Here is a 27,609-nt window from a genome sequence, read left to right as displayed (position 1 = left end):
TTCAGTCTTCAGCAAAGGCTTTGGTTTTAAACATAACAGATACATGCTGGCAAGATGCCCCCCCCCCCAAGTATAATAGCTCATATATTTCAATTTTTTGCTCAGCACTGCAGATTCTGAGAGAGAGCTTAGCATTCCTTAAGATTCAGCACAGTTCTAGCACAGTCTGGACACCAGAGAACAGGCCTGCAACTATCACTTTGTGAAGTCAAGGTGGTTACAAGCATGCCTCACATTTGATCATATAGCACCTCAACTTAAATTTTTAAAAACTGACACAGAATTGAACCTGTTTTGTCATAACTGAAAGTCCTAAACCTCTGCAGGACCAAACTGTCCCCCAAACATCACACATGCTGTTTGACCTGCAAAACTACCTGGAGGCTGTGTACCTTTCAACTTTCCTCCTAATCCATCACTGCTCTGTACAGACTCTATAGTCACACTTATCTCAAGCACTGCAGCACCCCACGGGCATGCTCTCTGGTCTCCATTCAGTCAGTCAGTTTAGTCGCTCAGTCGTGTCCGACTCTTTGCAACCCCATGAACCGCAGCACGCCAGGCCTCTCTGTCCATCACTAACTCCCAGAGTTCACTCAAACCCACGTCCATTGAGTCGGTGATGCCATCCAACCATCTCATCTTCTGTCGTCCCCGTCTCCTCCTGCCCTCAATCTTTCCCAGCATCAGGGTCTTTTCAAATGAGTCAGCTCTTCGCATGAGGTGGTCAAAGGATTGGAGTTTCAGCTTCAACATCAGTTCTTCCAATGAACACCCAGGACTGATCTCCTTTAGGATGGACTGGTTGGATCTCCTTGCAGTCCAAGGGACTCTCAAGAGTCTTTTCCAACACTACAGCGCAAAAGCATCAATTCTTTGGCGCTCAGCTTTCTTCACAGTCCAACTCTCACATCCATACATGGCCACTGGAAAAACCATAGCCTTGACTAGATGGACCTTTGTTGACAAAGTAATATCTCTGCTTTTCAATATGTTATCTAGGATGGTCATAACTTCCCTTCCAAGGAGTAAGCGTCTTTTTATTTCATGGCTGCAACAGCAACTGCAGTGATTTTGGAGCCCCGAAAAATAAAAGTCAGCCACTGTTTCCACTGTTTCCCCATCTATTTCCCATGAAGTGATGGGACCAGATGCCATGATCTTCGTTTTCTGAATGTTGAGCTTTAAGCCAACTTTTTCACTCTCCACTTTCACTTTCATCAAGGGGCTCTTTAGCTCTTCTTCACTTTCTGCCATAAGGGCGGTGTCATCTGCATATCTGAGGTTATTGATATTTCTCCCGGCAATCTTGATTCCAGCTTGTGCTTCTTCCAATCCAGCATTTCTCATGATGTACTCTGCATATAAGTTAAATAAGCACGGTGACAATATACAGCCTTGACGTCCTCCTTTTCCTATTTGGAACCAGTCTGTTGTTCCATGTCCAGTTCTAACTGTTGCTTCCTGACCTGCATACAGGTTTCTCAAGAGGCACGTCAGGTGGTCTGGTATTCCCATCTCTTTCAGAATTTTCCACAGTTTATTGTGATCCACACAGTCAAAGGCTTTGGCACAGTCAATAAAGCAGAAATAGATGTTTTTCTAGAACTCTCTTGCTTTTTTGATGATCCAGCAGATATTGGCCATTTGATCTCTGGTTCCTCTCTGCCTTTTCTAAAACCAGTTTGAACATCTGGAAGTTCAGTTCACATATTGCTGAAGCCTGGCTTGGAGAATTTGAAGCATTACTTCACTAGCGTGTGAGATGAGTGCAATTGTGCGGTAGTTTGAGCATTCTTTGGCATTGTCTTTCTTTGGGATTCAACATGGCATTGAAGGTCTGGCTCCTCACCAAACCTTTGTCAAGTGCTAAACTTTAAAGTCAGCACAAAACAAAGTACTTTGCCCTCATTAGGCACTGAGTCATTAATTATGATAAAAGTGATGATAAAAGGGGGATGGTAACAAGTAAGTTCAATACCAAAGTTCAATACCAAATACACGCGGGGCTGGCTGACCCTACGTTATGCTTGCCGAACCTGTGGCCGCTGGACTGGTACTTGCTCTATGTCAGAGGATCTGACAGAGGTTCAGTGAGATGATCATTTGCAAGATAACTGGGAAACATTTCCAAACACATCCGGTCCCTCTAGAAACATCTGACTGACACTATATCACACGTCATGCAGGTAATCACAATTTATTGTACCTGTCTTGCTTTTCTGCCACAGCAAGTCTATCAGCATCTGGGTCATTTGCTAAAATGATTTTGGCCTTGGTTTTGTCAGCCAAAGCAAAAGACAAAGTCTGAAAAAGAGAGAAAAAGAAGAGAAAAAGATCACTCCAACCAAGAACTGAGCACACTACAGTCTTTAAAAATATTCAGTTCTTTAAGAATTAAAAGAGGTCTTTTCCCAAACCAAGACTGAATCTTGTTTCTGGAACTGGTCTTGGTTGGTTACATACTACTTCCTAAGTCAGAGGTCAGATAAGGAGAGCATCAACGCATGACCCATGTGTGCCAGTGGGACTCGCCCAACATCTGACTGTGTTTGTGGCTAGACTGGTTATTTCTAAGCCTGGCCCTGTGATCAACCTCATAGACAAATCAAAATTGACTCCCTGAGTATAACTGTTACCCCAACCTTTAAAAAGTTTAAGTGGGGGCTTCTTTGATGGTCTAGCAGCTAAGACTCTGTGCCCCCAGTGCAGGGGGCCTGGTTTAATCACTGGTCAGGGAACTAAAGCCCACATGTTGTAACTAAGATCTGGGGCAGCCAAGTAAATAAATACTAAAAATAAATAAAATAAAAAGCTTAAAGGAACCATAATTGAAATAGCAACTTTTTCATATCAGAAAAATGTCAACTGAGAAATAAAAATTGCGTGACAAACCTTCATTCTATTATTGTTTCTTTTTGGCATTAAGAAGCACAGTAAATTAAATTAAATTAATTAAATTGAATGTAAAGCATCATTTTAAATTTGCGAGCAATTTCAGCTTTCGCATCCTGATGCTTAAGACATCTGATTTGAAAGTTCCTTTAAGAAATGGATGATTAATAAATATAAATTTCCAATGATGAAATCACATTTTTGTTTGGCACAATGAAAACACAAGAAAAACTTATTTTACTCCAAAGTAATAGTTTTGAATTATATTCAAGATAAATTTTATAATTAAAAAACAGTCAAGTTACCAAGACACCTTTACCCTCTTCGGGATTCGGGTATTTCACTGTTGGGAACTCAGGATCAGGGTCCTTCTGTTCGGGAACAGCCTCGGGAGGAACAAAGTCGAATGCCTTGAAAGCCGACTGCACGAAGCTGTGACCCACACCATGGACAGAGGTATGCACAAACTTCACCTTGGTCTCCTTGTTCACAGCCCTAGAAACAGACAGGCGGAGAACGAGAAGATACACAAACATGGCTCTCAAAATGAAAGGAGGTTTGCAAAATATCAAGGAACCAGATACCTAAGAACATAAGATTTCAAAATAATAATGTATAAGACAACTGAGTATCTTTCAAAATTCTATTTAAAAAAAAAAAGAAAGCTTTTTCACTCTCTCCCAAACATACACGCTCCCACAACACATTGTTTTAAATTTCACTCTGCAGTTACTTCCTGAAAATCCAATTACTTTTGGATTTTGTTTCATGCTACAACTTCACACCTACAGTGGGTTCCAGGAGGGACTCCCAGCTGGCCCATGGCAGTACCTACCCACAGCAGTGCCAGCTCCAGGGCTTCAACTATTCCCTACCATCTTCACATAAGATTTTTAAAATGTCTGTTTGAACACAATGCGATGGAACTTCCCATATACAGATGTATAACTAATAAAACATTTTCTTTGTCAAGTAACAATCCTATTTAGCAAAGTGCTCTGATTGAGGGACTTAATTTAGAATAAAAATAACATCAAAATTAACAGCAGAAGTTATAGAAAATGTAAATACAAAGTGTTAAAAAATTCCAGCTATCTGACTGCTAGTTTCTAGGGTAGTGTACACTTCTTTTGGCAATGAGTAAATGAACAAGGTCTTCCTTAAGACAACAGTAGTTTAAAACAAACATATCTTTGAAAATAAATACATCTAGAAAAATAAATATGCAAGATTAGTAAGAACAAATCTGGAAAAGATAAAATTCAGAAGTTGCTGCAACTTGAATTGGGAAATATGTGAGAAGCAGTAAGGCTTAGTGGTTAATATGATTTGGAGACAGATTCTAAATTTAAATCCTGGAGATCTGCTACTTTTATTTGGCTGCCCTGGGTTTTACTTGTAACACACAGGATCTTCAATCTTTGTGGCAGTATGTGAGATCTTTAGTTGTGGCATGTGGGATCTAGTTCCCTGACCAGAGATCAAACCCAGGCCCCCTGCATTGGGAGCATGAAGTCTTAGCCACTGGACCACTCGGAAAGTCCCTAGAGCTCTGCCACTTCTAAGCTGTGTGACTGTTGCTTATTTTCTGTGACCTCTCTGAGTTACAGTTTTCTCATCTATAAAACGGCAATATATCAGAATCTACCCTCAGCATTACTGTGATGATTAAAACGAGATGAGTTAATTGGTACAAAGGAAGGGAATATAGCGGTTATCTGATAGATAACAGCACTTAAATCATGTTAGAAGTTGTCTGATTAAAGGTGATATTTCCAGTTAGTCAAAGAAAAATAGATTCTTCAGTGTAATATGTTAGCACAATTTCACTTTTTAGAAAGAATTTAATCTGCTTTCCTACTTTATGCCTCATACAAAATTAAAAATAACTAAGAATTCAAAAGATTTAAACGGTGCAAAATGTGGACTTCCCTGGAATACAGTGGTTAGGACTTTGTGCTTCCACTGCAGGGGACACAGGCTTGATCCCTGGCTGGGGAACTAAAATCTCACATGTCATGTGGCATGGCCAAAAACAAAACAAAACATTGCAAAATGTAAACATGAAAGCTTTAAAATAAAACAAGAGTTGTGCTTTTTAAAAAATAATCTTGGTATAGTGAAATCTTTTTAAGTATGACACAAAACCCAGAAGTTGGCAATTAAAAGTTTCAATGAAAAAATCCAAAGGTAATAACAGAAGGGAAAACAATATTTGAAATAAACAAAGACTAGTTTTTCTGTACAAGCGAAGAGGTTTCACAAATGCAAAAAAAGAACAAATTCTTAGAAAAATATAGGTTAAATAAAGATAAAAATATTCATAATTAAAAGTGTAAATAAAGTTAGGTATTGGTTTCATGTAGCAAACTGGGAAAGAGGAGATACTTCATAATACTCAGTGTAGGTAAGAACGTGTGGGGACCATATACTGTTATCACATTCGGTTGGTGGGAACCTCAGCTAGTATAACATTTCTAAGAGCAATTTTTAAATCATTATTAACTTAATAAATATATACATAATTCTGATGCCTGCACTGTATCTTTTTTTTTTTGCGCCCTGCACATCTTGTGGGATCTTAGTTCCCCAACCAAGAACCAAAGCCCTGCCCTCCACAGTGAAAGCGCACAGTTCTAACCACTACCAGGACCATCGATCGGTTCAGTTCAGTTCAGTTCAGTCGCTCAGTCGTGTCTGACTCTTTGCGACCCCACGAATTGCAGCATGCCAGGCCTCTCTGTCCATCACCAACTCCCGAAGTTTACTCAAACTCATATCCATCGAGTTGGTGATGCCATCAGGGAATTCCATCTACTATGTATTTTTTTGAATACTCTTATACACACACACACACACACACACCAATACTCAAGGAACCGTGTTCAAAGTTGCTGACTCTGGTGCTACGTGGTGAGTAGGAGAAAACTAGAAACCCTTAGTCTTTTGAAGTTCAGTAAGAGGGACAGAAGGAACATGCACAGATGAGTTTTGTTTGGATTACAGACCATTTTTAAATGGTCCCCAACATTTAAAAATTAGAGAATTTCATATACAAAAATCTAGGTTTCCAGTTTTTCTTAGGAGAAAAAAAATCAGATAACTGGGAATGCGGGATCTATGTTTGCACATGGTAACACCAATGGCACGGCAGCTCCCTTCAGGTGGGGCGGGGCTTCCACATTCCATACAGGAGCCGCCACTCCCAGACGGTCCAGCAAATACAGTACTAGAGACAACCCTGAAGTTCTGTTGCTTAACTGTCAGTGGTTTCTTCCTAAGGGGACAATCAGGAGTGATGGGACCCTCGGCATACTAGGGCAGGACAACCCTTCACTCAGCTCCTCTGCTTCCTATCCATGAGCATCACATCTGTGTCACAGGGTTAAACAGGCTGGTACAGTAGCCATTAAAACAAAAGGGTCAGGACTAATGGGAGCTAATACGGAAAGGTATCCATGACAAAGCAGCCAGAGGGGAAAAGGCATAGGACAAGACACATGCACTCTATATTCTTAGTTATGATTCTGAAATACTAATATATTACACGTATATATGTTTATATAAGAAATGAAAATTTCTGGGAAGATAAAAAAGTCAACATTTTGTTTTATTTTTTTAATATATATTTATTTATTTTAATTGGGCTCTCCTTTTTCTCAACATTTTCTATTTGACACCTTCCAACAAGCTTTTTTTTACATACATATATAAAAGTATGCACATACACACACACACACACACACACACACACACACACACACACACACACGGCTTTCCTGGTGGCTCAGACAGTAAAGTGTCTGCCTGCAATTCAGGAGACCCAGGTTCAAACCCTAGGTCAGGAAGATACCCTGGAGAAGGAAATGGAAACCCACTCCAGTACTCCTGCCTGCAAAATCCCATGGACAGCGGAGCCTGGTAGGCTACAGTCTACGGGGTTGCAAAGAGTTGGACATGACTGAGTGACTTCACTTTCTTTCTTTACACACACATATACGTATATATGAATCTACAACAGAGGTCAGAAAACCATAGCCTGTGGGCCAGCCACCTGCTTCTACAGTCAAGGGATCTGCCACTGAGCTATGCCCCTGAAACCCATTTTTATAAACTTTTTTTTTAATACAGCTATGTTTGTGTTCGTTCATTTCTGTATCATCTATGGCTGCTTTCTTGCAACCACAGAGCTGGGTAGTTGAGCAACATAGTGGCTCACATAGCCAAAAGCATTCACTGTATTTTTAAGAAAAGTTGCCAACCCCTCATCTACAGCCTCTTAAGTCAGATGCAGTAACAGTATATGTAGTATAGAATAGCAGTTGAGGACAAAAATGTAATGAAAACATAATTTGGCTGAATCACATTAATTTAACTCAGTTTCCCACCCATTTACCTGTGAAAACAGTATTTTTTAAGGTCTTCAAAATAGTCTTTATTGATAGAAGCGCTTGGGTCATGTAGGAGCAGACTGCCATTGAGTACAGAATCGTCCCAGGCTTGAGGCCACGGTTCTAGATTTTCTTCAATAGCCTGTGAAATCTCTTTATCATGAGGAGAGATGATCTGAGCCCCATTTTCCCAATAGACCTGGAGAACATGGGAACATATCCAGATGGTTTAGAGTTCATCCGTTCCCTGTGCTCCCAAGGCACAGACTTCAGATGGAAGGACATAAGTACAGAGAGAAAAATGAAAATACCTTGTAACCATTATCCTGCTTTGGATTGTGAGAGGCGGTTATCATGATTCCAGCACAAAGTTTCAAATGTGATACTGTGTAGGGCTGTAATATAGTAGGAAACAAGAACAATTTGAAGCAAAAAATTAGATATATTTAAAAGTCTATCAGACATTGTTTGTACCATTTTCCCTCCAATAAACATAAAATACAAATATCATAATGTGTCATACAATATTTTTGTGCCACATCCAAGGAGTATACTCTGGTTACCCTTAAAACTCACTGCTCAAAATTCTGTGATGTGTATCCTACGACAGGCGAGTATTTTCCTGTGTATCTTTTTATCCTGTCTTCTCCTTGGTGAAGGTAGAAAATTCTTTACACAGTATGATGCTCTGACTCTCCACTGCACGTTCTTTTAAGCCTTCTGCTTAGGAAGGAAGCTTATGGCTTCAGTTTATTCTTTCCAACTGCATCCTCTGCTCTTCTTTCCCTGATTTGCTTTCAAGTAAAGGGTTGAGGAAAATATGGACAAGATGGAGAGAGCTCTCAGAGCTTGCATTTATCTCCCACTCCCAGGCTGACTATCCCACTCTTGTATTTCCACATAGCTCCCATCTTTATAAGACTGCTTCCCCAAATGGGGAGAGGATCCCCTATGGCTACACCTGAGGTTTACTCTACACAGGGAGCCTGAAATTCTCCCTGTCTATCCCCCTGTATCCTCCCACCAAAAATCACTGTGGTCACTTGTCCCTCTAGGAGGTATCTCACGTTCCCCAGGTGTCCTGGAGCAAAGAAAAAGGGAGAATTACTCCACGACTTGGCCCAGTGATCATGAGACACTTATTTAATTCATGTCTGATATAAAAACAATAGCTACCAACATTAATATAGTACAGAAGACCAAGGATGCCTGAACACATTGCAGTTTTTCCATCAAACAGTACAATTTGAGCCACATTTGGATGTGACATTGAGCATCTACTGGGATAGTCATAAGCTGCGAGGAGCTGCACTTACCTGTCTGTGCACTAGAGACAGTAAACACAAAGCTAGTGGAGATTACTTCTGTATTTATACACTCTTATTTCTACTTGATGGGAAGTAAGTGCATTCAAATTATGTTTTTGGTTTAATTTCTAAAAACATATATTTTGAGCATCTGGCCCTACTCTTAAAAGTTCATTTCTACTTAAAAGTGACAGCTGTCATAGTACCTGTTATCCTTTTATTTAGATTCTGTTACAATAGGAATTTGATAAAAATCTTACTAAAACATGCCAAGCATGCTTCTGGCACTGGCTATGAATAGGATTTAGAGTGAAACACTCATATATAAAAAGTTGGTACGCCAACTTGTCAAAAATTTCATGGTAAGACATGATTTGAAGTGAATTCAGATTTAGATTCGAGAAGTTTCCTAATTGCGGTAGCTGAGAAAAAGAATACAAACCAAATTAAAGAGCAAAAAGACAAACAGACAAAAGACATTCTGCTAACCAGCTAAAATATCTTCTGAATGCAAGCAAAAGAAAAAATGCACTAAAAAAAAGAAATAAATTCTGATGAATCAAAAGTTGAACACCAGAGAAATATTACTAGGGTGTGGGAGGAACATTCCTGGAGATGAAAGTCTTGATAAAAGGCAAGGAGCCCTTCTGTCTTTCAAACAACTGAATCCCAAGAGAACTAAAGATGGTAAAACCTGGCCAGGTCCCACCCCTGATCCTGGGACAGGAAATTATAAAAGCAAACACTTACCACAAAGGGGGTTGGGGTTATATCAGAAAAGAGGTACACCGGAATCCCCTGGCTGATAAACGTGGTTGCAGCAAGTCGGGCAAATCTGGAAATGCAGAGTGACCGGGGAGAAAAGGAGAGTAGAGCTGTCAGGAGAGCAGGTGACAACAGAGAAGATAATGAAGGTCCAACCATTTATTTTTATACTTATATGACCACCCCAGGTCTCAGTTGCAGCACTCCAGATCTTTAGGTGCGGCATGCAAGCTCTTAGTTGTGGCATGTGAGATCTAGTTCCCTGATCTGGGATCAAACCCAGGCCCCCTGCATTGGGAGCATGGAGTCTAGCCAGTGGACCACCAGGGAAGTCCCCAACCGTTTCTTTAGACTGAGAACGGCAGCCAGATCGATGAAAACCTTAATTATACTCTGCTGGCAGAGAACATTAAGGCTGGAGGAACCTAAGGAGTCATTTCATTCCACCTCTTTGTTTAGAAGAAATGGGACTAAAGTTGAGAAAGGCCAGATGGCTTGTCCCATGTCCACCAGGCACACAGCAGCTAAGCCAGGCTGCACCCAATCTCTTAGCTCTCTTCCATCTCAGCGGGTCTCAGCCAAGGGCAGCGCTGCTCCCGCGGGACACCTGAACCATCTGGACACAATTTCGGCTGTCACGGGGGTTGGGTGCTAGTGGCAGCTGGTGGATGGGGGCCAGGGATGCTGCTAAGCACCCACAGGCACAGGGCAGTGCCTACAGTGAAGAGTTATCTGGCCCGGTACCAAGCAGCATGGCACCAGGCAGAAAGGAGAACTCTATCCACAGCTGTCACTACCCAGGATATGCCATGAAGGCTAGTATTTGATTCAACATTGTCCTCTACAAAACACACGGCACACTGTCGTGAGTGAGTGTGAGATATATGTGGGACACACGTCTGTATATGATACATATACATCTTGGCTCCTTTCAGCTCTTAAAAGATGACAAATTTTTGACACTTTGACATATTTCTCAATTTCCACAGCATCTGGCTTAAGGCAGGACACAAAGCATGGCATCAAGTCCCTCTTCATGCTTAAAGTATTTCATCACAATGAACAATTTACTTCCAAGGAACAACATCACACTATTAGAGGATTAAACAAAGTATTTGATCATTCTCTCAAATATTTCTTGAGCACTAACTGCATGGGACACTATTTTGGGAGCTGGCTGGGGCAGAAACAGCAGATCTTTAACAACTCAGGCATTAAAATTCCTAGAATTAAGAGTAATTAAAAAATGATTTTGACAATTCAAAAAATTCCCCTGTATAGGAGAAAGTAAAAAAACAACAAATTTTAGCAAAAATAATTTAAATGAAAACCTGAATTAGATACATACTGCATTCACTAGAAGGTACAGAAGTCACTTTTACAACCTCAGGAAATGACATTGTTCATGGTAAGCTATCGAGAGGAAGTGTTCCAGTAAAAAAGGGGGTCATATAACATGATTATGACCAGTGATGGGCAAATTCCAGGCATTATTCAGTCATGAATTGTTCATGGCTGTTTTCACGCTACATGGCAGAGCTGCGTGGTTGTAACGGAGACTGTGCAGCCTACGGTGTGTAAGATATTTAGTATTTGCCCTTTGGGGAAAAAGTTTGCTGACCCCTGGTGCCAGCCTCTTTATGTTTAAACTGTGGTACCTTCTATCACTTTATGATCTTAGAGCAAAAAGTACATAGGTTACAGGTTTTGTGAGGACTAAGTAAGTAAATACCTAGGTGCCTAACTCGCATTCAGCACTTGAATGATTCTAGCATCACCACCACCATCACGCCACCATCATTAACACTACCACCACCACTACCATCACCATCATCATCTGCCTATAGCTACAAAAGACAGTCTCATTGGTTTGGGAATGTGACAAGAATGCACTTTGCAATGGGCACTTAAGAATGAGAAGAAGCTCATGAGGCTTATAAATAGTAGAAGAAAAAAATTACATAAAAGGAAGAAAAGTGAGAAGGAGAAATAATGCCACTGTTGTTCAGCTGCCCAGTCGTGTCCGACTCCTTCAGACCTCATGGACTGCCATACGCCAGGCCTCTCTGTCCCGCACCATCTCCTGAAGTTTGCTCAAGTTCATGTCCATTGCATCCAGCCATCTAAATCCTATGATGCCTTCTTCTACTTCTACCTTCAGTCTTTCCCAGAATCAGGGGCTTTTCCAACGAGTCATCTGCATCAGATGACCAAAATACTGGAGTTTCAACTTCAGCATCATTCCTTCCAACAAGTATTCAGGGTTGATTTCCCTTAAGATTGACTGATTTGATCTCCTTGCTGTCCAAGGGACTCTCAGGAGTCTTCTCCAGCACCGTAGTTCGAAGGCATCAAGACAGGAGATATCAAGGGAACATTTTGCCCAAGGATGGGCACAATAAATGACAAACAGTAGAGACCCTAGTAGACGCTAAAGAGATCAAGAAGGGAAGGAAAAAATACATGGAAGAACTGTATAAAAAAAGATCCAGATGAACTGGATGACGACGATGGTGTGGTCAGCCACCCAGACCCAAACATTCTGGAGAGCAAAGTCAAGTGGGCCTTAGGAAGCACTGCTGTTAACAAAGCTAGTGTGTGTGACAGAATTCCAGTAGAACTATTCAAAACCCTAAAGGATGATGACATCAAGGTGCTGCATTCAATATGTCAGCAAATCTGGAAGACCCAGCAGTGACCACAGGATTGGACAAGGTCCATTCTCATCCCAATTCCCAAAAAGGGTAGTACTAAAGAATGTGCTAACCACTGGACAATTGTACTCACCGCCCTTACTAAGGTCATGCTTAAAACTTTGCATCCTAGGCTTCAGCATTATGTGTACCAAGAACTTCCAGATGTCTAAGCTGGATTTAGAAAAGGAAGAGGAACCAGAAATAATATTGCCACTTATAAAGAATTACGTTAGATAGGTATTAAGTTCTACATTGTCTAAATAATTACATTTTCTTAACCTAAACATAAAACTAGAATTCTTAAAAGTTACAAACAGAACCTACCCATCTTTTTTATAGTTAAGCAATATAGCTGACAAATGTATTTAACGCCAACCTATTGAAATGGTGATTACAAATAAAACTACAAAATACACGACAAAAATGTAGTTTCCTGAATATTAATATCTTTACATACCTTCTGCTGCTGCCTCCACTTGCTAGATGGGCTCGAGCATCAAAGCTGATCACAACACCTCTTTGCTTCAGGTCACTGAATTGTTTTTCTAGGTACCTGCAAAATCCCTAAAAAACACCCCATGAATTACAAGACTATGTATGTTTTAACACACTAAACCAAAAATTGATCAAGTTTTCTCTGCTTCCACAAGAGAATACTGTAGCAGGAGAGAAATCCCTCAGTAACTAAGTGAACTGCACAATAGGAAAATAACAGCTTTATTTATTTTCTATCTGTATGTATCAGGTACTGTGTTGGACACTTAGTGTTTATTATCAGTAATCCTAGATCAACTTGGCCAAGAAATCCCATTTTACAGATGGAAAAGCTAGAACTTTCAATGACTGGCCCAGTTTCAGATACAAAAATAGCAGAGCCTAGATTTGTACCTGTAAGCCGTGAAATTAAAAGAGGCCTGCTCCTTGGAAGAAAAGCTATGACCAACCTAAAGAGCACACTAAAAAGCAGAGATATTATTTTGCCGACAAAGGTCCATCTAGTCAAAGCTATGGTTTTTCCAGTAGTCATGTACGGATGTGAGAGCTGGACCATACAGAAGGCTGAGCACTGAAGAACTGATACTTTTGGTCTGTGGTGTTGGAGAAGACTCCTGAGAGTCCCTTGGACTGCAAAGAGATCAAACCAGTCAATCCTAAAGGAAATCAACTCTGAATATTCATTGGAAAGACTGATGCTAAAGTTGAAGCTCCACTACTTTGGCCACCTGATGCAAAAAGCTGACTCATTTGAAAAGACCCTGATCCTGGAGAGATTGAAGGCAGGAGGAGAAGGGGACGACAGAGGATGAGATGGTCTCATGGTATCACTGACTCGATGGGCATGAGTTTGAGTAAGCTCCGGGAATTGGTGATGCACAGAGAAGCCTGGCGTGCTGCAGTCCATGGGGTCGCAAAGAGTTGGACATGACTGAGTGATTGAACAACAACAGACTCGTGCCTGGGTCTGGTTAGAGGTGGTTCAGTGCTAAATTAAAAGTATACAGAATCTGTGGGCTTATACCACCACTTATGAGCAAATGACAAGTTCCTTAATCTCTCAGTGCCTCAGTTTTCTCTTCTGTAAAATGGGAATAGTACCTATTTCTAAGGATTGCATGAGGACTAACTGAGTTAAAAGATGTCATGTGCTAAGAATTTAACACCAAGGATGCACTATGTGTTTGCTGTCATGAGCATTATTTTTACTGTCAAAGCTTACACCCATTTGCACCCATTCAAATCTAAAATCTCTGAGGACAAGGAGGTGTTTCAGATATTTCAACCTGCTCTATATAAATAAAAGTAAAAGAAATTCAACACAGTTGTTAAGATTTTGTCAGTTAACAGATGTAAACTCGTTCTGTTTATGAAATTATTTTCCAGCAGACAGGTCTTAAGGAGGCTCTATCAGTCCACTATTATACAAATAAAAATTGTGCAGAGTTGGGCTATTCCCATCCACTGGAGAAATGGTAGAACACACAATTCCTACATCTTAGTGGGTACAGTAACATCACCTCAGTCTGAAATATGGACGATTAGAAAACTGTGAACTTTGACTTCAAGAGGTTCCAATTACTGGACAAAATAGGTTTTATTACAGAACAAAAAGAACTCTGGTTGACTGTGTTATAATCACGATTTATATTATTTATTTCACTTTGATTAAAAGAAGTCATAAAATGAAGTGTAACTCTTGTTTTTGGTAGGGCAATATTTCACAGCTTTGTTGCCAGAGTGGTCACAGTTTAGAAAGCCTTTAGCTTTTCTAGTACAAAAATACACATTGGGCAAATCTTCTGAAGCCTCTGAGGGATACAAAGTAACAAGCACACATGGGAGCTGTTTTTGTGGGGTTCCTAGAAGGTATGCAGATGCTCACACTCTAAGGCTTCCCATAGTGATAGTGCCCTCTCTCTGACCCTGGTGGACCCCTGAGGTATGGCCCCAATGTTCAAGAGGGTCAAAAGCATTCAGTTCAGTTCAGTCACGTCCAACTCTACGACCCCAAGGACTGCAGCACACCAGGCTTCCCTGTCCATCACCAACTCCCGGAGCTTACTCAAACTTCTGTTCGTTGAGTTGGTGATGCCATCCAACCATCTCATCCTCTGTCATCCCCTTCTCCTCCTGCCTTCAATCTTTCCCAGGATCAGGATCTTTTCCAATGAGTCAGCTCTTTGCATCAGGTGGCCAAAGTATTGAAATTTCAGCTTCAGCATCAGTCCTTCCAATGAACATTCAGGACTGATTTCCTTTAGGATTGACTCGTTGGATCTTCCTGCAGTCCAAGGACTCTCAAGAGTCTTCTCCAACACCATGGTTCAAAAGCATCAATTCTTCTGTGCTCAGCTTTCTTTATAGTCCAAATCTCACATCCATATATGACTACTGGAAAAACCATAGCTTTGACTAGACATACCTTTGTTGGTAAAGTAATGTCTCTGCTTTATAATATGGTGTCTAGGTTGGTCATAGCTTTTCTTCCGAGGAGCAAGCATCTTTTAATTACATGGTTGCATTCCCTGTTTTCAATGATTTCGGAGCCCAAGAAAATAAAGTCTGTCACTGTTTCCATTGTTTCCCCATCTATTTGCCATGAAGTGATATGACTGGATGCCTTGATCTTAGTTTTTTGAGTGTTGAATTTCAAGCCAGCTTTTTCACTCTCTTCTTTCACCTTCATCAAGAGGTTCTTTAGTTCCTCTTCTCTTTCTGCCCTAAGGGTAGTGTCAGATACTTAAAACTAAGATACTTAGACTAAAGCCTTCAGCCTTTTAAAGCATTCTTAAATCCCTATTGTCTTCAAAGGGCTCTAAAAAACTCGGGCCTGCTGAGATTGAATACCTGAGGGCACGACTAAGAGAAGGTGGGATGCTTTTTCCATAGAAGAGACTCACTGAAGGGTCAAAATATTATCGTAGAACAGAAGAAACACCCTTTATATGGTTTCCAAAGGTTAAACTAAACCAATATGGAAAAGCTACAGAAAGACAGATTTGGCTCAAAACAAAGAAACCATTCTTAAATGAGAATGATCCAAAGATAGGATGGCTATTTCAGAAGACAATGAATTCTCCATCATTGATGTGTCACGGCTCAGTTAAGGAACCTAACAGGAAATGATAACCTCCAGCAATGAGGCAAACAATACAAAAATTTCCCTCTAGTCTCTATCCTGTTTCCCACCAGGATATTCCTGACTCACATCCACCAGCTTCTTAAATACAACCAGATGAATCTGGGACACTAATAGGACGAGAGTCCACACAAGGGACCAGCAAGCAGGGAGTGTAAGACTCCAGCCTCCACACCAGCCCATGTGATGCCAAAAGCTGCCGCCCCACTGAGCCCTACCCACATTACTGATCTGTGAGCAACATAAATGTGCATGTTGTTTAAAACCACCGTGTTTCATGTGATTTGTTGTACAGTCCTAGTAACAGAGCAGAGGGCAACCTTATCCATCAGCGTGATCCCATGTTATCCATAAACTAGAACAAGATTCTCAGGCTCACTTTATTCCAAGTCTTCGCTCCAGAAAGGTCTCAGGGAGCCCTACTGCTTAACAGGTATGTGTAGCCAGTGGCTTCCAGGGCAATTCGGTACCTTATGCAAGATTTCTTTCTTAGGATTTTGCTAGAACATGCCCAGCTCTGTCTTTTTAAGTACACCTAAGTACACATAATCACCAGTAGTTAATTTTCCCAGCCTTTTCTTTCCTGGACTAAAATGACCTTCATTTTTAACATGTCTCAGCAGCTGAAGAAACAGAATGACCTGTTCCACTTCATTTTCCTCATAGACAGAACTCTCAACACTCAGCGGCAGCTGTTCTGTCAAAGGCTTCATCTTTATTCCTAAAAGCTGAATGTAGCCCCGAAAGCAAAATTCACAAATAAAGGCAAAGAAACTCAGCAATAATTTCCAACTATACTATAAATTAAAACTAAATAGAACTAATAACTCTTGGTTATTCTGGCAGTTAAGAAAAGTTTAAACACTGGTATCTGTACAACCATAACAAAAGCTATAAAAACAGAAAAGTCTGTTGGTTTGTTGGTAGATTTGCACTGGAATGAGGCACCGTGAGGGAATCTGTCTGTTTTAGTCATTTTTATATCCCTGATCCCCAGCACCTAATAAATCTCTGTGAAATGAATAAATGAATGAATGAATTTCAAAACAATGCTGCTTCCACTGACTGTACAAGCCTAACTTTATGGAGTAAATGTGTGACACCCTGTGCTGAGGCAAACCCACCAGACTATTCCATAATGAAACCAAATTGGGTCTGTCAAATACAAAAGGTGCCTGGAGTTAATGAGGAGGCCATTAGACTGAGGTTGCTTTAATGCCCTAGGAGCCTACTAAGCAAGCCAAAAACCTAACCTCCTAAATGCCTTAAGGTGAAGAACTTTTAACTGAAAAACAGCCAATCACAAACAGCCAGCTAAGCCTTCCCAAATATGGCACCCACTTGAGTTGGAGCCAACCTGGTAATTTCCTTGCTTTGTTTCTGCCTCTCCTCTATAAGTCTTTCCCCTAGTTCCTGTCAGTGGAGCGCTCTGAGGGCGAGCAGACTATGTGACCCTAAAACATGTCACTCTTGCACGGGGATCATTTTGAGCTGAGGCCATCAGGAGCCGGCAGACCAGAGAAAACCTTTTACTTCTTCCTTATCTATCTAGAAGACTTCAGATAAGGAGCCTGATCCTGAAAGAGAGCTATTACCAGAAATAACTTTAAATCTGAAAGACACATCTGTATGGCAGGCAAATAGCTACCAAACATCTCCTTTTCTACTGTCCTATGGACAATATAAAAAACCATATATATTTATATGTTTGAAAAGTCCATCTCCTGTCATTCTCCACTTTGAAGCTTCAACTGCTAGATTTGCCCTTGGGTCTCACTGCGTTTATGGGGCTCTTATATGTATATAATTAAACTTGTTTACTCTTGTTAATCTGTCTTATGCCAATTTAATTAACAGACCAACCAAAGACTCTAGAAGTGTACAGAAAAAATATTTTCTCCCACAGTTCCTAACTGCTACCAGTTTAGAACTGCTAGATTCGAATAGATTTTTGCTCAAATAAATTTCTTAAAAAATGTGCTTCAGTTTATATTTTAACACTGGGAAAATGTTAAGAATTAAGTAGTATACAAATGTGGTACCTGTGTCGTCTGAATGATGGTCAAGTCATTCATATGAGAAATTCCTGCTCCCATAGCAGCTCGGAGACCAGCTGTCCCAAATTCCATTCGAGCGCTGAAACATTTTTGTAGTTCTTCTGTATTACCTGCTGCAATGAGTTGTTTCACTGACGCCAAAGTTAAAGGATTCTGCAAAACAGGAATGTATATGCCAGATATAGTCAGGTGAATGACATAATGAAAAAGCTGGAAAAAAAAAAAACAACAACCAACCAACCAACCCATAAGAATTCTAACCTACAGGAGAAAAAAGTATATATGTATGTATTTGAAAAGAATATATATATATATATATATATATATATAGACACACACACACACATACATATACATATTGTTAGTGCTGTTCTTCAGTCGCTAAGTCATGTCAGACTCTTTTGCAACCGCATGGACTGTAGCCCACCAGGCTCCTCTGTCTATGGGGTTTTCCAGGCAAGAATACTGGAGTGGGGTTGCCATTTCTTTCTCTAGGGGATCTTCCTACACCAGGGACCAAGCCCATGTCTCCTGCATTGGCAGGTGGATTCTTTACCACTGAGCCACCAGAGAAGCCCACATATACGTATACACACACATGCATAGGCTTTTCAGTTTTATGAGGCTTTTGGGGAATTTGAAATATGAAGTTGTTTTTTTAAAAATTATAATGTGTGATACTGCGATCTAATAAGAAATAACATGAGACTTCCCTGGCGATCCAGTGGTTAAGACTCCACACTTTCAATGTAGGGGGTGTGGGTTCAATCCCTAGTTAGCAAACTAAGATCCAACACACTGCATGGTGTGAACAAAAAATTAAAAAAAAATTAAGAAATATATATTTATTGTTCCTGGGATGGTAAAGAATCTGCCTGCGATGAGGGAGACCTGGGTTTGATCCCTGGGTTGGGAAGATCCCCTGGAAAAGAGAATGGCAACGCATTCCAGTATTCTTGCCCGAAGAATTCCATGGACAGAGGAGCCTGGCGGGCTACAATTCATGGAGTTGCAAAGAGTTGGACAGGACTAAGTGACTAACACTTTATTGTTCCTAGTTTCTAGCAAAGAGGTCATAAAACCCTTGAAATTCCCTGAATGATTAGGATGAACGTTGTATCTTCTGTTATTCATAATAAATCTCTTTCATCCATACCTGAATTTATCCTAATGAGGTGACCACTGGGAACCAACCAAGCGATCAGCTGATGGGAACTTTCAACTCCATCCTCCCCTGAATTCCAAGAAGGGGAGGGGCTGGAGATTAAGATTAATAACCAGTAGCCAATAATTTAATTAATCACACCTATGTAAAGGCACTGAAGCTCTGCACCTCTTCCCACCATACCTTGTCCTATGGATCTCTTCCAGTTGACCGTTCTTGGGTTGTGTCCTTCATTAAAAAAATTGGTAATAGTAAGTAAAGTGCCTTCCAGAGTTCTGTAAGCTATCCTAGCAAATCATCAAACCCTAGAAGGGGGTCATGAGACCCCCTGGTTTACTGCTGCTTGGTCAGAAGTACGGGTGACAATGTGGGGCTTCTGTGGGCATCTTAAGTGGGAGCAATCTTGTAGGATGGAGCCCTTAAGAGGGGGCGGCAGGGGGTGGGGGGGCAGTGGTCCTACACTAACTCTGAATAGTTAGTATCACAGTTGAGTTAAATTGACACCCAGTTGGTGTCCACAGAAAAATGAAAACTTGTTTGGTGTGAAAAACTCACATATTTTGTGTCTGAAGTATTATGAGAACAAGGAAATTGGTTTTCCTTTATAATATAAGTATTACCTTCTTCCCTACAAAGGTAAGCACTTTTGGAGAAATGGGATGAATACATAGGTTTTGGGGTATAGGACTCAGAATGGAATCCCAGCCACATCATCATCCACCAAATTTATACTGTTGGGCAGAATATCTAGTTTCTTGAATTCTGAGTTTCTTCATCTCTAAAATATGAACAACCTATAATCTCCCTTACAAGGTGGTTCTGAGGTGGTTTATAGAACACCCTTTTCTGTCTGGCATCTAGTAATAATCAAATGTTCATTTTCTTCCCTAATATCTTCAAATTTTCCTAGAGTGATAAGCTTATATAATTTAAATCAAAACACTACTTTGGTAGTATTTTGGTCTTTTAAAAATTATAATGCATGATACTGTGATATAATAAGAAATACATGAGACTTCCCTGGCAGTCAAATTTGAATCTTGCACTAACTACAATACGCAGGCAACTAACAAAAACCCCGTTTTATAGATGGAGAAGCCTCAGATATAGTGTCTTGCTTAAACTGCATGAAAAGCATTAACTTAGTACCTTTTCTGTTACACTGACTGCTTCAACTGGACACTCACACGAATCATTCATTTTTGGGGTACAACGGTTACACAAAATGTTAAGAATAGAGAAAAATGACAATTATATTAATTTCACATCAAACTTTTAAATTAAGAATTCAGGGTAACAAACTTTATTTCTATCTTCCAGCTATCATCTCAAGTAGATAAAGATGCAGGAAAAACGTGTCCACATAATTAAACTTTGAAATGCTACTGCAATAAACACTGGTTTTCTGGAATTAAGCCCACATTTCCAGATTGTTCCAGATTCAACAAGAAACACATAAAAGCCCATTTTCTTGTTAAAAGCAATAGCCACTGACCACAAAGCACAAGCTGACCGATCAGATTGTCAAGTTAGGGCTCAGATCTGGAATGTAAAAGAGGTTCAACAGATATTTGCAAAGAGAATGAGAAAACACAGAAACTTCGTCCTACTCAATACCCGGTAATTCTTTCATTCACAGTGTAGACTTGGAAAATCCTAATTGACTTTCAATATCTCTAAAAGACCAAATAGCCAGAGAGAAACCAGAGGAGGCAGATAGATAAGAATAAAAAATCAGGAGGTCAGTGGAGACCAGAATAAGATGTGCAAATGACACGTCTGTCAGCGTCCAAAGGGATAGGGATGCAGGCACAGTGGAAATGCTGGAGGGTACTTGCTGGGGCAATCAGACCCTTGGGGTAATCAGACCACAGTGTTGCAATGCTTTTAGCTGGCCGGAAGTTCCTTCTGGGTGCCTGTCTCAAGTCAAAGAAGAAACTGAGAAAGGAAAGAACAAGAGGAGAGGCAGAAATTAAAAAATGAGAAAAACACCCCCTCACCTCTATCTAGTGAGGTACTCTCTGAATACACAGATACAACATTTTGTAGAAACTGGATTTTTATTTCTTCAAAGGGAAAGTTTTATGAAAATAATTAATTACCAGTTATGGCTTTAAAAGATTTCTACTCACTGCCAGTAACTGAGTTATCAGAAATGGGGGCCTTTCCCTCCTCCAAAGACTTACAAGAAAAAGGAGTTGCCCATAGCATCCAGAAACAGTCTGTACTGGCATTTCCTGTGCAGGGGCGGGAGGGTGAAGGGGAAGTCCTCACTGACTCAATATCCCAGGCCTCTACCACTGTGCAGGCTTATGGACCATGCAAGTTAGTGAAGAAGTGGGCAGCACCTGCTATGTGATTTGCTGCGGCCCAGTGCAAAACAAAAAAGGGACTCCTTGTTCAAAATATTTAAAAAAATTTTAAAGTGGGACAGAATATTAAACCAAGCCCTGGGCCCTTCTAGGAGAACAGGTGCTGTGCAACCCAGTGAATCTCTTGTCTTTGAAGTCAGCCCTGGAGACAGACATTGATCAATAAACCCACAAGCAAGTGTTTTTGGTTTTGGCCAATCTCTGTAAGAGGTATGAGGGAGAAGAACAGTATGTTTAAGGAGAGTATTAGAAAGAAAGAGATAATTCACCCTTGGGAGCCAGGGAAGGCCTCTCTACATAAGCCACATTTAAGTTCAGACCTGAAACATGAGTAACCACAGGAGAAAGAAGTTTAGCAGAAGAGAGCCAGAGGAAATTTCCAGGAATGCAAACAGGTGCAAGAGACAGAACAAATAGGAAGGGAGACACCTAGGTTAGAAAGGAGACTGGGAATGGTGTCTGGAGCTGGGTCCCTCCTCCAACACCTCAGGGAGTGAAAAGCTAGGGTGCTGTGTCCAGGGGCTCCCCATCTTCTTCCCAGCAAAGTCAGAGACCTGGGAAAAAAGCCAGAAGCCAAGCAGGCCCAACGGAAAGCACCAATATTGGCAACCAAGCGCCCGGGAATGCCGCTCTGCCAAGTCCCCAGGAGCCTGAGGAACAGGGGGAACAAATCTGGGTCGCTGGGGGATGCACCGCCGACGGCAGAGGGCGAGCCCCTCGGGCAGAGTGGCAGGAACCCGATCAGACGAGGCCCCCGGAGCCCGGCTCGCTCCTGGCTCGCCAGACGGCAGGTTTGGTTCCGGAACAACCTTTCCGGGCCAACTTCGAATGGGCCACAAACCGGCCACACCGACGAGGCCTGGCGGCCGCCCCTTCACCTTCGGGCAGGACCCGCTCGGCCCCGCGGGGAGGAGAAGAAGCACTTCCACTCGCCACAGGAGAGGGGATCCCGCACCTCCCCCGGGCGCTCCCGGCCCCGAGGGACCCCTCACCTTGTCCCATCTCAGCCACTGGGCCGTCTCCTGGTCCAGCCGGGAGTCCATGCCTGCGTCGCCGCCTCCCGGAGCCCCCGTCCCAGCTGCCGCCGCCACCGCCGCCACCTCCATCCGCGCCGCCACCTCCATCCGCGCCGCCACCACCAAGTTCAGGAGGTGGCGAGACCTTCCTTCCGGAGGGGCGGGGAGAGGCGGGGGCGGGGCGGGGAGAACCGGCTCGGGAGCCACCCGCGTCCGGGAGGAAAATGACGCGCTCGGCCGAGGAGCACGCCTCCCGGCAGTGTGCCCGCGCGCCTGGGCGGGCGAGAGGGAGGCGGGGCAGCGGCATAGAAGTGTGGGGATGGAGGTGGGGCTGCCGAAAGGTCATGAGGTTACTCCTATTCACGCTTCAGCCATTCATTCAGGTCCTACAGTGCTCCAGGCACCGGGTCGGGAGCCAGGATCCGAGCATCCGTAAACCCAGAGAGGAGCCTAAAAACTATGCAGAAATTCTAAGGGTCAAGAATAACCGAGAAAAATCTTGAAAAGAAGGTTACGTGGGACGATTAAGATAGATAGATGGTGAGACAGAATGGAGAGTCCAGAAACAAGTCTACCCGTGTGGACGTGTGTGTGTGTGTGTGTGTGTGTGTGTGTGTCTATGTGTGTGTGTTTGTGCTTAGTCGTGTCGTACTCTGCGACCCCATGGACTATGGCCCGCCAGGCTTCTGTCTCCATGGGATTTTTCAGTCAAGAAGACTGGAGTGGGTTGCTGGTTCCTCTAGGGGATCTTCCCCACCCAGATATCCAACCCGTGTCTTCTGAGTCTCCTGCATTGGTAGGCAAATTCTTTACCACTAAGCCACAGTTCATTTATTTCAGAGGTGGCGCTGCAGAGCACGGGGAAAGGACGGTATTTTCAGTTAATGGTGCTAGGTCAATTGGATATCTATGGAGGAAGAAGAAAAAAGAAACTTGAGCCCCTCCCTCACATCACATCTCATATAAATACGCATTCCAGGTTAGTTGTAGATCTAAGTGTGAAATGTACAATGAAATTTCTTGAACCTAATCTTCATGATCTTAGGACCACTAACCCATAAAGGTGGAGAAGAAAATGGCAACCCACTCCAGCATTCTTGCCTGGAGAATCCCATGGGCAGAGGAACCTGGCAGGCTACAGTCCATGGGGTCCCAAGAGTCCCACATGACAGCGACTAAACCAACCAACCAACCCATAAAGGAGATACATGCAGTGAGCATGAAAATGTATATGCAAGAATGTCTCTAACGTCATTATTCGTAATGGCTCCCAAATGTCCATCAACAATACAATAGATAAATACATTGTAGTATATTCATTCAATGATATAGGCAAAGTATGGTCTAGTCATACAGCAGGGAAAAAGAAATATTGTACATATTATAGGTACGGCTTACAAACATTATGTTGAATGAAGGGCTCCCCACCCCCAATATTGGCTTATTCCTCATATATGAAATTCTAAAACAGGTAAAAATATAAGGAAAGAAAACAGATCAGTCGTGTCCAAGAACTGGGGGTAAGGAGAGCAGTTGTTTACAAAGGGCACAAGGGAATTTGTGGAGTGATAGAATTATTTTGTATCTTGGCTGAGGTTATGATAAACACAATACAGGTTCATCAAATCTCATACAACCGTGTATCAAGCGAGCTCAGTAGCTGGTAATAGTTCCCTGGGCTGCACCTATAAATTGTACATTTTCTGTGTACTCTATTTCTTTCTTTTTTGTATTTATTTATTTATTCTATTTCAATTTTAAAAAGAAAACAATATATATCCAGGATCTATGATAGCTAGCTAAGTGTAATGAGAAGTATATCATATAATCATACTGTCACAGCAGGCAGGTATTGGAGAAATGGGGGCAGGGGGCAGGTGTCAGGAAATCACGGAAATCATGCACCTTGTAAACAACAGGAATCCATAGGCAGACAAAGGTAAACCAGAACTTTCAGACCACAAGAAATTGGGTGCAAAGGATCTGAATGCGTGCGTGCTCAGCTGCATTCAACTCTTTTCAAGACCCCATGGACTGTAGTCCGCCAGGCTTTTCTGTTCATGGGATTTTCCTGGCAAGAATACTGGAGTGAGCTCCCATGCCGTCTCCAGGCGATCGTCCCAGCCCAGGGGTCTTTCTGATCCAGGGATCGAAACTGAGTCTCTTCTGTTTCCTGCATTGCAGGTGGATTATTTACTGCTGAGCCACCAGGGAAGCCTATAAGGGTCTGAGTGGCAGACAAAGAAAGGTGGGGAAAGGTGGTCATTTCCTGCATCCAAATTTAACACCTTTTGCTCATTTTGCTCTCATTAGATTGTTGCTATTGTTCATTCCATAAGTCATGTCTCACTCTTTGAGACCCCATAGACTGCAGCTTGCCAGGCTTCCCTGCCCTTCACTATCTCCTGGAGTTTGCTCAAACTCAGGTCCATTGAGTTGATGATGCCATCTAACCATCTCATTCTCTGTCATCACCTTCTCCTCCTGCCTTCAATCCTTCCCAACATCAGGGTCTTATGAATCGGCTCTACTCATCTGGTGGCCAAAGTATTGGAGTTTCAGTTTCAGCATTAGTCCTTCCAATGAATATTCAGAACTGATTTCCTTTAGGACTGACCAGTTTGATCTCCTTGCTATCCAAGGAACACTCAAGAGTTTTCTTCAATACCACAATTTGAAAGCATCAGTTCTTCGGTGCTCAGCCTTCTTTATGGGCCAACTCTCACATCTGCACATGACTACTGGAAAAACCATAGCTTTGACTAGATGGACCTTTGTTGGCAAAGTGATGTCTCTGCTTTTTAACATGCTGTCTAGATTTGTTATAGCTTTTCTTCCAAGGAGCAAGCATCTTTTAATTTCCTGACTGCAGTCACCATCTGCAGTGATTTTGGAACCCAAGAAAATAAAGTCTGTCACTGTTTCCATTGTTTCCCCATCTATTTGCCATGAAGTGATGGGACTGGATGCCATAATCTTAGTTTTTTGATCAGCCTTACAAATAAGAAGTACTCATCATACACTGATGCCATGACACTTCTTATCTACGTTAAATAAGGACAAAAATCTCTCCTCAGAAAAATGAGCAGGGGTAAAAATCAGGGAAGACAACCCCGAACTCCTCCTTCCCTGGTGAATACTCTGCCTCTTTGTTTGTATGCCCCTCTTAACCAGCTTGCCAAAGAAATCCAGGGCAGCAGCTCTTCACCTGCCTGCCCAGTCTCCCTCTGAGAGCAAATCCTTGCTTAAATAAACTCTCACTTTACTTTCTTAGCCTCTATGCTTTGTCTCCAAATTCTCTTGTGATGGAGAAAGAACCTCAAGTTTACCAGCAACAATATGATCATATAATTACACCAGTTAATGTATAATCATATCAGTTAATAAGTAATTACAAACTGATGAGAAGGCTGGAAGGAAAGCAAGCAGATTCCATGAGGGTTCATGTTAGGTCAGGAAAGCTTCCCTCAGTACCTGAGGCTTGTGAGGGCTTCCCAGGTGGCACTAGTGGTAAAGAACACACCTGCCAATGCAGAAGGTGTAAGAGATACAGGTTTGATCCCTGGGTTGGGAAGATCCCCTGCAGGAGGGCATGGCAACCCACTCCAGCTTTCTTGCCTGGAAAATTCCATGGACAGAGGCGCCTGGCAGGTTACAACCCATAGGGTAGCAAGGAGTCGGACAATATGAAAATCGACTTAGGATACACGCACCAGGGGACAGGAGGGAAGGATGTGGTTGATGTTGAGGGAGGCAACTGGGAAAATACTTTTCGGATAGAGACCCTCTAAGTGTAGTGCTCCTTCCAACTGAAAGTCCCAAGAAACTGAACACAGGGAGGCAGAAGAGAAGGAAGAGAGGCAGCCTCTGTCTCCCCACCTGGCAGGTTGTCATGGGTCAGCCACTCTCAGGCTATCTTCTTTCTCTGCACCAGACCAAGCTTCTTTTCAACATGCTAGGACCGAAACTGTGACCAGACAGGTGTCAACATAAGAAAAACACACAACCTAAAATTTATGAGTTAAACTTTGCTTAGGGACATTACTGAGGCCTACAGCCCAGGAGACATCCTTTCAGATAGCTCCAAGGACCTCCTCTGAAGAGGTGAGAGGGGAGTCAGGATATGTAGGAGTTTTCTGCTGGGGGAAAAAAAAAAAAAAACAGGTAGTTGAACATCAAAAGGTTACTGCTAATCACAAAAAGCAGGCATCTCAAGTTAATGATTTTAGTGCTTATATGACAAGATGCAAGCATTCTGATGAGCAACTTCCTGTCATCACTGGGGACAAATAGTTCTTCCAGCGATGAGAAGGTTTGAGAACACAGAGCTATCCAACCTGAAGAGATATTAAGAAGGAAGCAAAGGAGGATGAAATTTTCCATGCTTTCCCCATCTATCACCTTCACTGAGAGCTGACTGAGAGCTGCCTCAGAACAATGACTGTGCCTTTTATATGTCTTTGAACATATGAAGTCCTTATACCCTCTGTATGCATTGAAATATTACCTGGAGTAGCTTGGAATTGAGGGCTTATAATCTATGTAACCAACACACTAGTATCCAAAGGAAAGGTGGTTGCAGCTGCTGGGACAGAAAGCCTAATATGAAAGCACAAATACTTCTCCTCCCTGTGGCTTTCGTGGCATTTTCTGCCTAGGTCTGCTCCCTGCCACTGGAGCCTGAGTCCTTGTTCCACGCTAATGGATCAAGAACTGAGAATGGACTATGGGGTGGGAGGCAAGAGGCGCACAAAATAGAAGATCTTATGTCTCACTTCACCCAGAGCACTACAGGTTTGAGCCTGTAGTCCTAGTGACATATCTGTTTAACATTTTCTTGAATTTTTCATTTTTAATGCTGTTTTCCAATTAGAACTTACATTTAAATATGTTGGGGTGGGTTTTGTAGGTCCTCCATTGTCTATGACTAACTGCTGCCACCTTATATGGTTTTGAGTTCTCCGTGCAGAGATCTGAGCCCTTTAATACATGGTTATATCTGAAAGATAACTGGAAGTAACTCATTTCCCAACCATTTCTAGATGCAGTGTAACAACCACTTTTCTTTCAAAGACAGGAGGTTGCTTCCTGATAAAATAAAGTACATTCAGATAAAAGATTATGGGAGGCTAACTCTGCTGGTATCGGGAGAAGTGTTTGAAGATGTTGCCTTTGCCAGCTTTGTTGCACTATCCAGTGATGTTATGACCTTAGCTACGATCTGTGCAGATAGTTGCCAGATTGCCATTTGTTGGGGGGTTCAGGTCTGTGGAAAAACTCCAAAAAGTATAGGTTAGGTGACCATGAA

At 42.0% G+C, this 27,609-nt stretch overlaps 1 protein-coding gene across 1 annotated transcript in view; it reads right to left on the bottom strand.

Moving 5' to 3' along the window:
• Positions 1-22,441, bottom strand: part of PGM2 (phosphoglucomutase 2) — a 37,903-nt gene extending 15,462 nt beyond the window's left edge. The window contains exons 1-8 of the mRNA XM_018049365.1: positions 22,278-22,441; positions 17,734-17,901; positions 12,512-12,618; positions 9,344-9,428; positions 7,598-7,681; positions 7,292-7,485; positions 3,201-3,390; positions 2,210-2,307 (exon numbers count right to left, since the gene is read on the bottom strand). Of these exons, the coding sequence (XP_017904854.1) occupies positions 2,210-2,307; positions 3,201-3,390; positions 7,292-7,485; positions 7,598-7,681; positions 9,344-9,428; positions 12,512-12,618; positions 17,734-17,901; positions 22,278-22,409 (1,058 nt within the window). The 5' untranslated portion in view covers positions 22,410-22,441. The remainder of the gene's footprint in view (positions 1-2,209; positions 2,308-3,200; positions 3,391-7,291; positions 7,486-7,597; positions 7,682-9,343; positions 9,429-12,511; positions 12,619-17,733; positions 17,902-22,277) is intronic.

Source organism: Capra hircus, chromosome 6 (assembly GCF_001704415.2).
Source record: "Capra hircus breed San Clemente chromosome 6, ASM170441v1, whole genome shotgun sequence".
NCBI classification, from domain to species: Eukaryota; Metazoa; Chordata; class Mammalia; order Artiodactyla; family Bovidae; genus Capra; species Capra hircus.
Note: the sequence above shows the minus strand (reverse complement) of the source record. Positions and strands in the feature narration are given on the sequence as shown.